This window comes from Nipponia nippon, unplaced genomic scaffold, assembly GCF_047370975.1.
Source record: "Nipponia nippon isolate SJK-2023a ecotype South Korea unplaced genomic scaffold, ASM4737097v1 scaffold_19, whole genome shotgun sequence".
Classification (NCBI taxonomy): Eukaryota; Metazoa; Chordata; class Aves; order Pelecaniformes; family Threskiornithidae; genus Nipponia; species Nipponia nippon.
In genome coordinates, this window is record NW_028262335.1 from 5,604,568 (window position 1) to 5,616,739 (window position 12,172).

The window sequence follows — 12,172 nt, forward strand, 5'->3', positions numbered from 1 at the left end:
GAAGCCCAGCCTCTGTGGGAGCTTTGGCCCTTCTTGGGAATCTACACCATCTGCTTGCAAAGGAGTAGGGGGGAAACACAGGACCACCTGGGCACAAAATTTAAGCCACCCCAGAGAAGTACCGAGCGGGCTGTTTCCTCTGCTCCCAGGAGCACTGATTTCCCATTAACCGAAGGAAGACAAAAGGCTCCCTTCTCCCATAGGACACCACCATAGTGCAAAAATACAGATTGCACAGGCAATGCAGGCATCCTCCCTGAGCAGCACTTTACACTGTTGCTCTATCCCCTTAAATGGCAGAACAGCCATCTCCAAACAGGCGTGGCAAACTGGTGCCTGCTTCCCTTAACCAACCGCCCTTGCTGAAGGCAGGCTGCCCGTTGCTGCCCCTCCAGAGCCAACCCTGCCCGATTCATGCTGCTCAGCCACCCAGATGTCCCTGGGAAAGCAGGTGCACCAATGTCAACTAGGAGACGTACAGGCAGCAAGATGTTAAAATAATCATTTAGTTCTTACACAAGGGACTGCAGCCAGAGTTGCTGGGAAAAGCAGACAGTGGCAGAGTTGTTGGAAACCCTGTTTTATTTAGCCAACGACCTTCCCCAGCTCATCTGTCTCATGGAGAGCCCTAGAGGCTGAAATCTCTACCTCTGCAGAGTGGGTGGGCGGTCACAGCATTGCCTGCAAAAAATACAAACCAACAAAACCCTAACCACTTCACTCCAGACGGGAAGCGTAATTCCTTTAGCAAAACAGTCCAACCCAGAATGGCATTTACAGAACCAAAGACTACTTAGTCACTTCAAACTCAGTTCCATCAACCCCTTAATCCCAGAATAGCGCTGCTGTGTCCTGGCATTGATATTTCAAAGGCTAATTTTCCTGCAGTCCCTGCCCCTTAGTGTCTGAAGACAAATTAGTCTGCACTGCGACTTCTGCTCCATGCTCAGCTCCATGCCAACAGGTGGAGCTTTCAAATATGCAGAACTCCAGACTTTCCAATGATACCATGTGGCCAGAGAGACCACTCTGACCCATCAATTACCTTGCAGAGACATTTTCACCTCTCTCCTGCCAGGCAAGGAAGAGTCAGACCCGCTACTTCTTCCCACACAGAGAGGCATGCACACACAGTTCACCTGCTATCAGGCTTGCAAAGGCTGCTGTGCTGGATAGAAAGCAAAGATAAAATGTCCAACCCAAAGGACAAACTAACAAAGCTTCATTAACAAGGATTCCTTCCCTTTGGCTTCATTTACATAGGGCCTGGATTTCAAATACCTCAGAGTTTAGGTCAGGTCAACAGGTCCCCAAAGAAGGATGGAGCAAAGCAGAAGAAAAAAAAGCTTCAAGCAAGGACACTGAAAGGAATGCCCTGACAATAAGCCACACCATCCATAGGAGGACCTGGCTCAGAGCAGGCAGACTCCTGGAGCAGGGGAAACAAGGAGAAAGGCAGCATCTCTCAGCCTGTCAGTCAGATGGCCAACTATTAGCTAACACACCCTCTAATATACTGTTTCCTAGCTGTGCTACAGTTCATTTCCTAAGATAAGAGGAGGAATCATCACCTTAGTCACTCCTCTTCATCCCATCACTAAGGAAGAATCCTGACGTTTAACTCAACTGCTCCACAGGCCCTATGAGCCACCCAGAGCCACTGCAACTTTTCTAGGTGTCAAATGGGCTCAGCATTTTCTCAGCAGGCTGGATGCTTAGGCTGCAGACAGAAGAATATACCAGCATCTCTCTTGAGAAGCAACTGCAGTGCCCAGGATGCCTGATCACTGTTCTTCTGGCTCATAACTTTCCTGATGCTATAGCTCTGTCTCCAGAACAGCCCAGGAAAACAGGGAAAGGTTTGCCTCAGGATCCTGAACTGCCACATATCAGTCTGCCAACGGCTTGGTTCTACACTGCTGGAGACCGGTCTCTACAAATTAGGAGGAAACAACATGCTTCCAGAGGCGGCAGAATCCCCCCTATCACTTTAGGCACAAACTGGCACCTACGTATCAGGAATGGGATGATGAAACCCAAGTAACTTCTCAGCAAAGGAGATGCCCCAGCAAAGCAAGGCGCTTCCACACATGTGTGTGTGTGTTATAAATAATAGAAGGGTATAATTTACAGACTGCGTTTTCCATGAGGCTCTTGGCTGCAGAGTCTTGCCAGCTATAGCATCAGAGCCCTGCCGAGTTCAGTTGTTTGTGAACATCTGCCCCACACCACACACTCCCATTTCCATGATCTCGCCGTCCCTCCTCCCTCTGCCACCCGCTCAACCCCAGCAGCCGGAGTCTGACTGTCTTTCCAGGAAGCCCAAATCGAAGTAGCAGACTCACCACAGACTCCCTGCTGGCCACGCCGAAGGTAGCTTTCTGACGCTTGCTGGCGATGTAGGCAGAATTTTCCTGCAGTTTCTCCAGGAGCTGCCGGATAGGCTTGCAGTAGTTGGCAATCTTGCATTCCTTCAGGAAAGATTTTAGCTGGGAGGAGGAAAAGTAGAGGAAGAATGAAAGCAATGTAATAGTTTCCATAAACAGATCCCATCAGCAAAAAAACATTTCCCACCCCCCGTGACAGACAGCATGGGGTGCCTTTTCCCTTCAATTCATACCATACTCCAGTGTATCACCCATATTCAACCCTGGGGGTCCTGCCACCCTGGGGTGGGAGGATGCAAAGAGTTGCAGTGACAGGCCAGGTGTTTGTACACAATCCAGCACAGGGGCCTTGCTCAAAAACAGCTCTTTGCATCCTTTAACAGTGCTTCTTTCTGAAAAAAGTATATCAGTGGAGTTCAAGCAGCCAGCAGGGAAAGTCTATGCTCTCTGGAGCCTCAGCTCCTAGCTGCCATGGTAGTTACACCACCATCGTCTCCTGCTCAGCCAAATGGTAAGGGGGACTGTGGACCAGATGCATGGAGACCAGGAATAACAGTGGATACCTGTGGATGTTAACCAAAAGCACAGGGAAGCCAGGATTAGAACGGGGAAAGGTGTCTGTGGGTTAAGACTGTAGAACACCAGTGGATATTGGAATGGGAATACCAAATACAAGAGGCTGTGGAAGAGACTGATGGCTGGGATTGAAGGCAGAGCTTGAGAAGAGACCTAAAATTGGGGTGGAAGTGTCTGTGGACTGGGACTAAGGGTCTTTGGCATAGCTCGGTGGGAACAGTCGGGGCTGCTATAGAGCTGTGGTCAGGACAGGGCCACCTGCAGAGTCACACGGGTGAAGTTTGCTCAATGTCTGACTGTACCAACCCAGCTCCAACTGGCACCGCTGATTTTTCAAGGGTGCAAACCTACACACCCACCACACAAAAATTTACAAAATAACCCTCTCTGTGAACAAGTTGTGCAGCATATGCCTAGATAATTCTTTCTTTTAGACCCAAGGCCTTATGCGTAACTCTCGGGACAAGAGCCAGTCTGAAGAGATGAGACAATGAGACTTCATTGCAAACAGAGCATGGTTTTGTGTTGTTTTCTTTTTTTATCTCAGTAGCCTTGCCCTCAAGCAAACCTCTCTTCTCCCCACCAAAGATTTTCCCTCCCAACACAAACCACCCTCCAACACCACGGCACTGTTCTGACACCTCCAAACTAAAAGCTGAGGCAGCAGTGGATGCTCTTGCTGACAGAGAGAGAGATGGGGGTGTCCAGATTGACTCATGGCTTGAATTCCCGTTTACTACACTCTCTGCTAACAGTTTTGACCAACCCCAAGAATTTTGGAGTGCTGTCCAAATTCTGCAGGCCAAGCTCTTTGCTAGAGCCAGTTATATGTATACACATACAGACACTACACAGACACTTGATTTAGAGAAAGAGATCCAACAAGGCAAGAGAAAATGGTTAACCACAATGGAACCTTCATCTCAGCTGGGATCTGCACATGCTATCACGATAGAGATAAAGGGCTTCTGGTCAGCAAATACAGTACTGCCTTCTGTACTTATGGCTTCAAATGTTCTGCCTCAAAAGACAGAGCTTGGGGAAGGAGGAAGATGTCTTCCTCCTGTCAAGCCTACATTTTGGCTTGATCTTACATGCCAAGTGGGTAGGTATTAAATGTTAATCAAGAGGTGACAGTCACACCTAGCCCCTCTCTGTCAGGACACTGCTTTCCTGCTGGGTATATTGCTGCAGGATCTGCTGTCTGCTACACACGTGGAGAATGTCCCCCATTACCGAGCAGCAGGGGCTTCTCTTGTCCCTTTTTCCCCCAGCATATGCCCACCTGCCATCATACATCCAACTCAGAAAAATGTGAGTTAAAATGAACACCTTTCCCCCTTTCCACAAAACAAAGAGCCCATCAAACAAGTACAACGAAACCATCAGCAAAACTATTCTTCTGCTGGTGAAGCCTGTCCTACCCTCACCCCCCTTTTCTAAAATATTTATTTTTTATAGGTGCTGCATATTTATCTCCACTGAGAGATGCATTTGTCATTCGATTTATCTCACTTGATCCCCACAGCTGCAGCCCCAGATCCATTTCATCCGCTGCCACATAAATTATTATTTTTCTTCCGTTGCAGAAGTGTCACCAGAAATCCTGCAAAATCTCAGGCTCTATCTGTGCAGTTTGGTGTTGTGTGTTTGCTCTCACATCCATATGCTTCATTTCTTCTTGCCCCCTCCTCTCTCCTACCCCTGCAATCCCTCACAGTCCCACCACTATCTGCCACAGATACTAATGAAATGTAATGAGATCTCAGTCCTGCGTTAAGAGGCAGAGAACACAACCAAGAAAGTAAAAGAAGATAGGAGAGAGAGAGAAAGGGACTCTGCGTATGCCTTTTTCCACTCTGCCAAATACAACCATATCTTTCCAGGATAAAAGCAATCAGAACATAGGCGTGTATGTGTGCGTGCATGTATGTCGTTAACATCTCACGTCGGTTCCTAGCTAAGCAGCATTGTGATTAGTGGGATTGATTCTGTTGAACTGCCAGCCTTAAACACCAATGGTTTATACCAGCAGAGACCACAGCAAAAACCCAGCTCCTCTTACTGTAAATGACGCAGGGAACTATAAATGATCTGAAGCAGCTGGGTGTGTGTGTTCCAGGGAACCCAAACCAAGGCCAATCCCCCACTCACAAAAAGCAGAGGGAATATTCAACTCAGGACAGAGAGCGAGCAGCAGTAGGAGTGGCTGCTGGCAAGGCAAACCGGCACCTCCTGCCCTTCTGTCTAGCTGCAAGTCACGCCTAGAGCATGCCACCTCCTGCCTCCACCCAGCAGTACCTACCCCTTACGGACACTTGCCCAGTTTTCCCCTTTAACCTCCCACTCCTGCTCTGTGATGCCTGCCGGGGCTCCGGAGGAGGGAAGAGGCAGTCTCTTCCAAGCATCCAGATGCACAGGCTCTGCACTCTGAGCTCCTTACCAGCCCTCGGAGGCAGTGACTGCCATGGGGTTGTCCCAGCGGCTGGGCAGACCAGAAGCCTTTGAACTGCCTCCCGCCCCTACTGGCTCTCCTTTCCTTTCATCTGCCAGGGTGCTTCCTGCCTTCCAGGCAAGGAGGTTTTAAAGCTTGGTTTGAAAGCAGTTCAGCCTAGCTTCTCCCAAAGCCGCTGACCAGAAGACGAGGAATGCAACCCCCGCCAGCTGGAACACAGCCCCTACGACACGGCACTGAGAGAAGCGTGAGCTCATCGGGGAGGAAGAATCAGGACAGATGGATTTTTACAGATAACTGGCACCATTCCAGGAGAAAAGGCTCCCCCCCACGCTTTCCCGAAGACTCTGAGATTTTGGGAAGCTAACCTCAGCACCCCAGCCCAGCAGACGCCACGAGGCTGTGGTTAGTGGCAGCCAAATAGGAATCCGATAGCATTAATTCTCTGCAGAAATACAGGCTGGTCCCAGGGTGTGTTTGGAAGCCACAGGGCGCTTGGTGCCAGAGGGCCGTCAGCCGTTTTTCATTCCAGCTAGAACATCGGCTCCGACAGCTTCGATGCTCTCAACAGCTGCTGGCTGAGAGGAAAGGGCTTTGTTCACTGCTGATAAGTGAGAAGCACGCAAAGCGAGAGCAAGCACAGGAGCTGCTCTCCTAGCACAGAGAGTGCCTGTCAGCTCACATTAGCCAAAGCTGCCTACTGCCAGCTAGGCAATGGCCTGTGCCAGGCTGCAGGGACCCAGCCAAGAGTCATGCGCCTGCCAGATGCCAGCCTATTACACACAGCAGAAACAAGGAGATTTGCCTCCCAAGCAGCCTGTGGGTCCCAACCGAGCGATTGCTCCCGTGTCAACCAGATGCATCACAGCAACAAGGTATGCAGACACAGGGTCTCACGGCAGGCACCAAAGCAAAGCAGAGGTTCATGTCCCCATGGAAGATATGACAGCAGCCCTCTGCCAAACTTGTACGACACCTGCCACTCGTGAGTTAAAAATAGAGAGAACTGGGAGGAAAAGAGGGAACAAGTTCCAACATGTTTTCAGTGAGCAATCTCACTGTTCAAAGCAGAGAGGTCACTGCTCATTCAAAACTGAAGCCACCCAGATAGCAAGGTATTAGGGAAAGATTACGTACCCAGATGCACAGCACTATTAGGCAGTTTTATTGCAGACAATGAAGTAAGTAAACATGAAGTAGCTAGGAAGAACGCCCTACACCATGGAACGCCAGGGGAGAGGCAAAGGAGACTACTTTGCAGCACTGCAGTTAGGTGCAGCAAGGAGGAGGGATGGAGACAGGAATTGTACTGTTTTGTATGGAGTGACCTAGGGAGAAAGTGCCCCAGTTGATGGAGACACTGTGAAAGGAGGGAAGATTGCCATCTTGTGGAGAGCACATGAGGGAGGCCGGAGGCAAGGAAAAGTACAGGCTCACAGAGCACAGGTCCTGCTCTGAGACAGACAATACAGCAATTCGGACAACTCTGAATTGCCAAGAACTCGTCTGCATTCACTAGTCAAAAACACATCTCTACAGCAGTTATGTAGCCCTCTGTTCCCCTTTGGCTCCCAAAAGAGTGATTAACTCCACAGACACTTTCACCTGCCTTCAGCCTCCTAATTAGATCCAATGCCTCTGTTCCTCCCCAAGAATTCCCCAAAATGCAAAGAAAAACTATAATTAAGAAAAGGTAAATGGCTCTCTCCTCACACTGTGAGGGCCACCTTGAGTTCACTGTTAGCTTAAACGACTTTATCCCACTCTGTGCACATTCATGGCATGACTGAGAAGCATCTTACACCTTACCTGAATGACAGTGGGGAGAACCAACTCTGGGAATCCAATGCTGTAGGCTTGGCAATGGAGATACTCAAGCATCAGGTCATAGAGCTGTTCAATGAGTCCATCCTGGGTGGGGGAAGCAGAAATAGAGATATCAGACAGGAACTAAACTCTACAGCCCCCAGACTGGGAAACGAGTCTTCAGCCTTACAGGACAGGAACACAAAGCATATTGCTAGGGCAACTCTTCTGTTTACAGAGTGCTGTGCACTGTTGGTCGCTGGGGTTCCACTTACTCGGAAGGCCTTCTCCTGCAGGTTGGCATTGGAAAGCTTCAAGATCACTGCGAAGTTTATAGGCTTAGCACTTATACGTCCTGGCTTCTTGTTGAAATCCACTTGTTGGAAAACCTACAACAGAAAAAACTGAATGTTAAGATGATCACACTGCAAAACAAAACAGATACCAAATGACTCAACTAAGATCGTGCAGTTGGTGGCAGAGCTGAGAAGATGATCCAGAAATCCTGACTGCTGCTTGCCTGTTCTGATCGTTGTACCACACCTTTCTTAAATACCCCAGCAAGGGACAGTTAGGGAGCAAACGCCAACCACACTTGAAGCTTTAGCGACCTGAGTGTGAAAGATGCCACAGAAGTATGAGGTAAAAGGAAACCAACACAAGCAACAGCACAAGAAACTAGAGATTTGCTCCTCAGAACCATGCTTCTAATGGTCAGAAAGATCGTACTACAAAGCTTGAGTGTATTTTGGAGCTGTCCCTTAAGGTGAGAAGCTTTTCAACAGCAAGACTAAATGTTGCTTGCACCAAATCCATTACCCTTTTATTGTCACTGAAATAATTGTCCCAGGAAGCAGAGAGACCAGTAAGTCCTTCACAAACACCCCTTGCCAGGCAAAGTTTCTGTTCTAACACATTTCCCATTGGCGTCCCTTGTACCAATTAGAACTGAACAGCCTTTGAATAAATGTGTATTATTCTCCATGGACACATTTCATTTTATAGCAAGGGACATGGAGAAAAACTGGCCCCTTCCCGGAGTTTGAGAGGAGACCATGCTCCCTGCTTATCAAATGAGGAGCACACACAAGCTCTAGGGTACAGCTGGATGCCCAGCAGACCAGTAGGCAACATCAAAAGGCAGACCTGCACCTTTACTTTTGTGTTTTTCCTGAGCTTGTTTAATGATAATGGTTAGGGAGAGAAGTATTTCTGAAACAGAAGGTATGAAGCTTACACAGTAGAAAGAAGAAAATGGAGAGGAAGTTTACATATGCGTGCGTGACTGGCTCTCCAGGGTGGCATCTCAAGTTTGGTTTTAATTAAGAAGAGCCGTTATTGCCTTAAAACTCAATAAACTGTAATTAAGACCAAGAACTACGAAAGCCTTTTTCCCCACTCTCTCCTATTTGGGAGGACTCTCCCAGCTTCGCTGGGGGAAGGGGAGCATGAATCAATGAGAATTTCCATTCTTCACTTCCCCAAAAGGCTACATTTGGCACGCGGGACAGCTATCTTCAGCTGAAATCAGCTACAGCCAGAATCTGCCTTGGTCCCTGCTGCCCTGGGCAGACATCAGGGTACAGTATCCCAATACACCTGTGTGCTGTGCTGTTCTTCCTCTGAAGCTGTGATGCAGGAAGGAGCAAAAGGTTTCTAAAATGAGCAGCAACAAAAATATGCCCTTTCCCAGCCTGGTAGGGGCAGATCTCAGGAGAAAGATGGTAAGAACTGCAAAAACCACCGGATCTGAGGCAGATTCCCAGAGACCCCCATCAGGGGATAGCAAGTGGCAATCAAGGGAGGTGTTCACTAGCAATGGGATCTCATTAAAAAAAAAAAAAAAAGCCAACAATTGGTAATCATTTGCATATCTGATGACAGCCATTGAGGGGGGCTGATGAGGAGAATATCCTGCCCACCCATACTTTTGAGCACCTCAAAAGCAACCGTACAGTTCCTCTCCCTGTCCCCAATGCTTTTAAATCATACTGCTGAGAAGGAAATCATTTCTATTCCCTCTATGCAGCAGGAACACGTTCATCATCAGACCCCAACCAGCCCAGCAACGTGGGGATGCAGCGCACTGATTGCTAGAGGGCGAGGAGGAAAGGGAGGGTGTTCAGGTCACATGGATGCCCCCAGGCCAGAAAAGCATGAAGACGACTATTGATTTTTTACATTTTATTTGTCAATCCAGGTTATTTGGAAGGGAGGGACAAGCTTGGTGGCTTGTGAAAACAAAGAGCCCTAGCCTAGGGAATCGATGCTATAAACCTCGTTATGCACGGTTATTTCTTTGGCCAAAACAGTAGTATTGATCCCTGAGGTCAGACACATTAAAGCAAAAGGCGTCAGGCTCTGTGGGATCCTAACATGCCGCTAGGCAAGTGGGGAAACGCAACCAAAGGTTTTGAAACTGTCCCAGGAGGTGCTAGGGAGCCGGTCAGGACGTGTGGGAAGGGGGGAAAATGTGGTTCCCATCTCAAGACTGTGCAGAATGGATCAGCTAACAGCCAGACTGAAGGAGAGGATGACTGATGTCTAGGAATCCTGTGGCAGGGTGGAAAGGCGATAATGAGGGACTAGAGGGCCAGAAAATGTCAAAAGCCAACCATTTGGCTTCAGTGATAACCACTAGCAGACAGAGGAAAGGACAGGGCAACACAGGCAGGAAGGAGAAGGATTTTTGGCAATCTCAAGCTCACAGGCGATTTCCACGTGGCTAGTCGGAAGGGTGCTCAAATATACAGTTTACACTGCAGGAGTGCAAACCAGAGAACCAGCTCTGCACCCGCAGCACTCCCACTGTATTGCCCCATTTCTTTCTCTCAGGCTCTAGCAAAAGCCTCCTGGCATCTGCTTTGATCACCCCAAAGCTGGCTGCCCCAGGCCAGCTCACCGCAGGGATACAGTGCTCTGCTGGGCCTGCCTGCAGCTTGCCCTCAGCTCTGCCAGTCACCCTCCCACTTCACTGCGGGAAGGGCTGAGAAAGCCTAGTTAAGCCGCTCCGGCAGAGTCTGATTACTGTCAAGTTCAGATAAGCTACCCAACTTTCTGCAGAAGCTGGCTTGAAGCACTCGGTCACAAAACAGTTGAGGTTGGAAGGGATCTCTGGAAGTCATCTAGCAGGGTCAGCTAGAACAGGTTGCTCAGGGCCACGTCCAGTCAGATTTCGAGTATCTCCAAGGATAGACACTCCACTACTTATCTAGGCAACCTGTTCTAACCTCAGCATATAAAACTGTTTTGTTTTGTTTTCTCCAATGCTAAAGTGGGACCCCCTGTATTTCATTTTCTGCATATTGCCTCTCCTCTTCTCACTAAGTGCTACTGAGAAAAATCTGGTTTCAACCTCTTTATTCATAGAATGGTTGAGGTTGGAAGAGAGCTCTGGAGGTCATCTTGTCCAGCCTGCCCTGCTCAAGCAGGGCTACCTGGAGCCAGCTGCCCAGGACCATGTCCAGATTGCTTCTGAGTATGTGCCAGGATGGAGACTCCACAACCTTCCTGGGCAACCCATGCCAGTACTCAGTCACCCTCACAGTATATTAAAAAAAAAAAAAAAAAAGTGTTTCCTGATGTTCAGACAGACCCTTCTGTGTTTCAGTTTGTGCCCATTGGTGCATCGCTGGCTCTTGGTCAAGTTGTTGTCCCTGTCCTTTTCTGCAAAGCTGCTTTCCAGACAGTCAGCCCCCAGGATGTCGTTATTGTGGGGTTACTCTTCCCCAGGTGCAGGACATTGCACTTCTCTCTGTTGAGCTACATGAGGTTTCTGCCTGCCTGTTTCTCCAACCTATCAAGATCCCTCTGAACTGCAGGACACTTATCTGGTGTATCAACAATCCACCCAACTTCCTATCATCTGCAACCTTGCTGATGGTGCCACTCTGCCCCACCATTCAAACCATTAATGAATATGATAACCAGTATCAGCCCCAGTATTGATCCCCAGGGTACATCGCTAGTGTCTAGCCTCTAGCTAGATTTCATGCCACTGATCACAGCATGAGCCTGGAAGTTCAGCCTGCTGTCAATACACCTCATAGTCTGCTTATCTAGTCTGCAATTCATCACCTTGTCTGTGAGGAAGTTATGGGAGATGGTATCCAAAACCTTGATGAAGAGAAGATAAACAACATCCACTGCTCTCCCCTCATCCACTGAGCCAATCATCTCATTGTAGAAGTCTATTAGACTGGTCAGGCATGATTTCACTCAAACAACCTCTGATATCTGCAGGGCTGTGATCCAGAATTTAAGAGCTGCAATATAGCGGTGGAGGGAGGAGAATGAGGAAAAGGAAAGATACATCTTCAGTTGGTGCAGTGGTTCAGCTTAGTCTGTCTAAAGTTCCAGTTTTTCCTCTCTGTGTGAAGGAGGCAAAGACCCCATATCTTGCAGAAAACAAATCTCAGGTCTGCGCTTCGATGTATGACAATGTCCAGCAATACCAATTCTCCGACTACAATATTCGCATCAGCCGATTTCCTCTGACACAATCCGCTGCCCACTCCCATACATGTTGCACTCCAAGCCCCTGGGGACTTTCTCTGAAGCAAGCTGCACATCCAAAACAAGACTCAAGCCATTTTAGTGTCCGAGTGAAAAACTCATGCCTTCCTAAGCATGTCAGGGTTAACCTCCTTTTCCATTCCTCCACAGAGAAAGCCAATTTTAAATTGGCATGTCAAGTCTGCCTGTGGGAAGATTTCCTCCTTGTTTATCCACACCTGCCTTCCAGTAGATGAGCCACCAATGCTCCTGCTGCAGAAGCTACTGCCTGGCACACAATAATTGAAATGATGAAAAAAAAAAATAAGCCTGGGATCTCATAGGCCCTTCAAGGAGAGTAACAATACAAAAATAAGCACCTGCCTACTTTACACTCTCTCCCAAGCCACCTCCTATCTAAGATGTAACTGTAGCAAGCTGCTGCTTTTGCTCC

At 48.4% G+C, this 12,172-nt stretch overlaps 1 protein-coding gene across 9 annotated transcripts in view; it reads right to left on the reverse strand.

Moving 5' to 3' along the window:
- Positions 1-12,172, reverse strand: part of NOC2L (NOC2 like nucleolar associated transcriptional repressor) — a 56,381-nt gene that overhangs the window by 23,175 nt on the left and 21,034 nt on the right. For all 9 annotated transcript variants that reach the window (XM_087755105.1, XM_087755108.1, XM_087755104.1 and 6 more), the window contains exons 13-15: positions 7,500-7,613; positions 7,228-7,329; positions 2,346-2,489 (exon numbers count right to left, since the gene is read on the reverse strand). In XM_087755105.1, the coding sequence (XP_087611231.1) occupies positions 2,346-2,489; positions 7,228-7,329; positions 7,500-7,613 (360 nt within the window). The remainder of the gene's footprint in view (positions 1-2,345; positions 2,490-7,227; positions 7,330-7,499; positions 7,614-12,172) is intronic.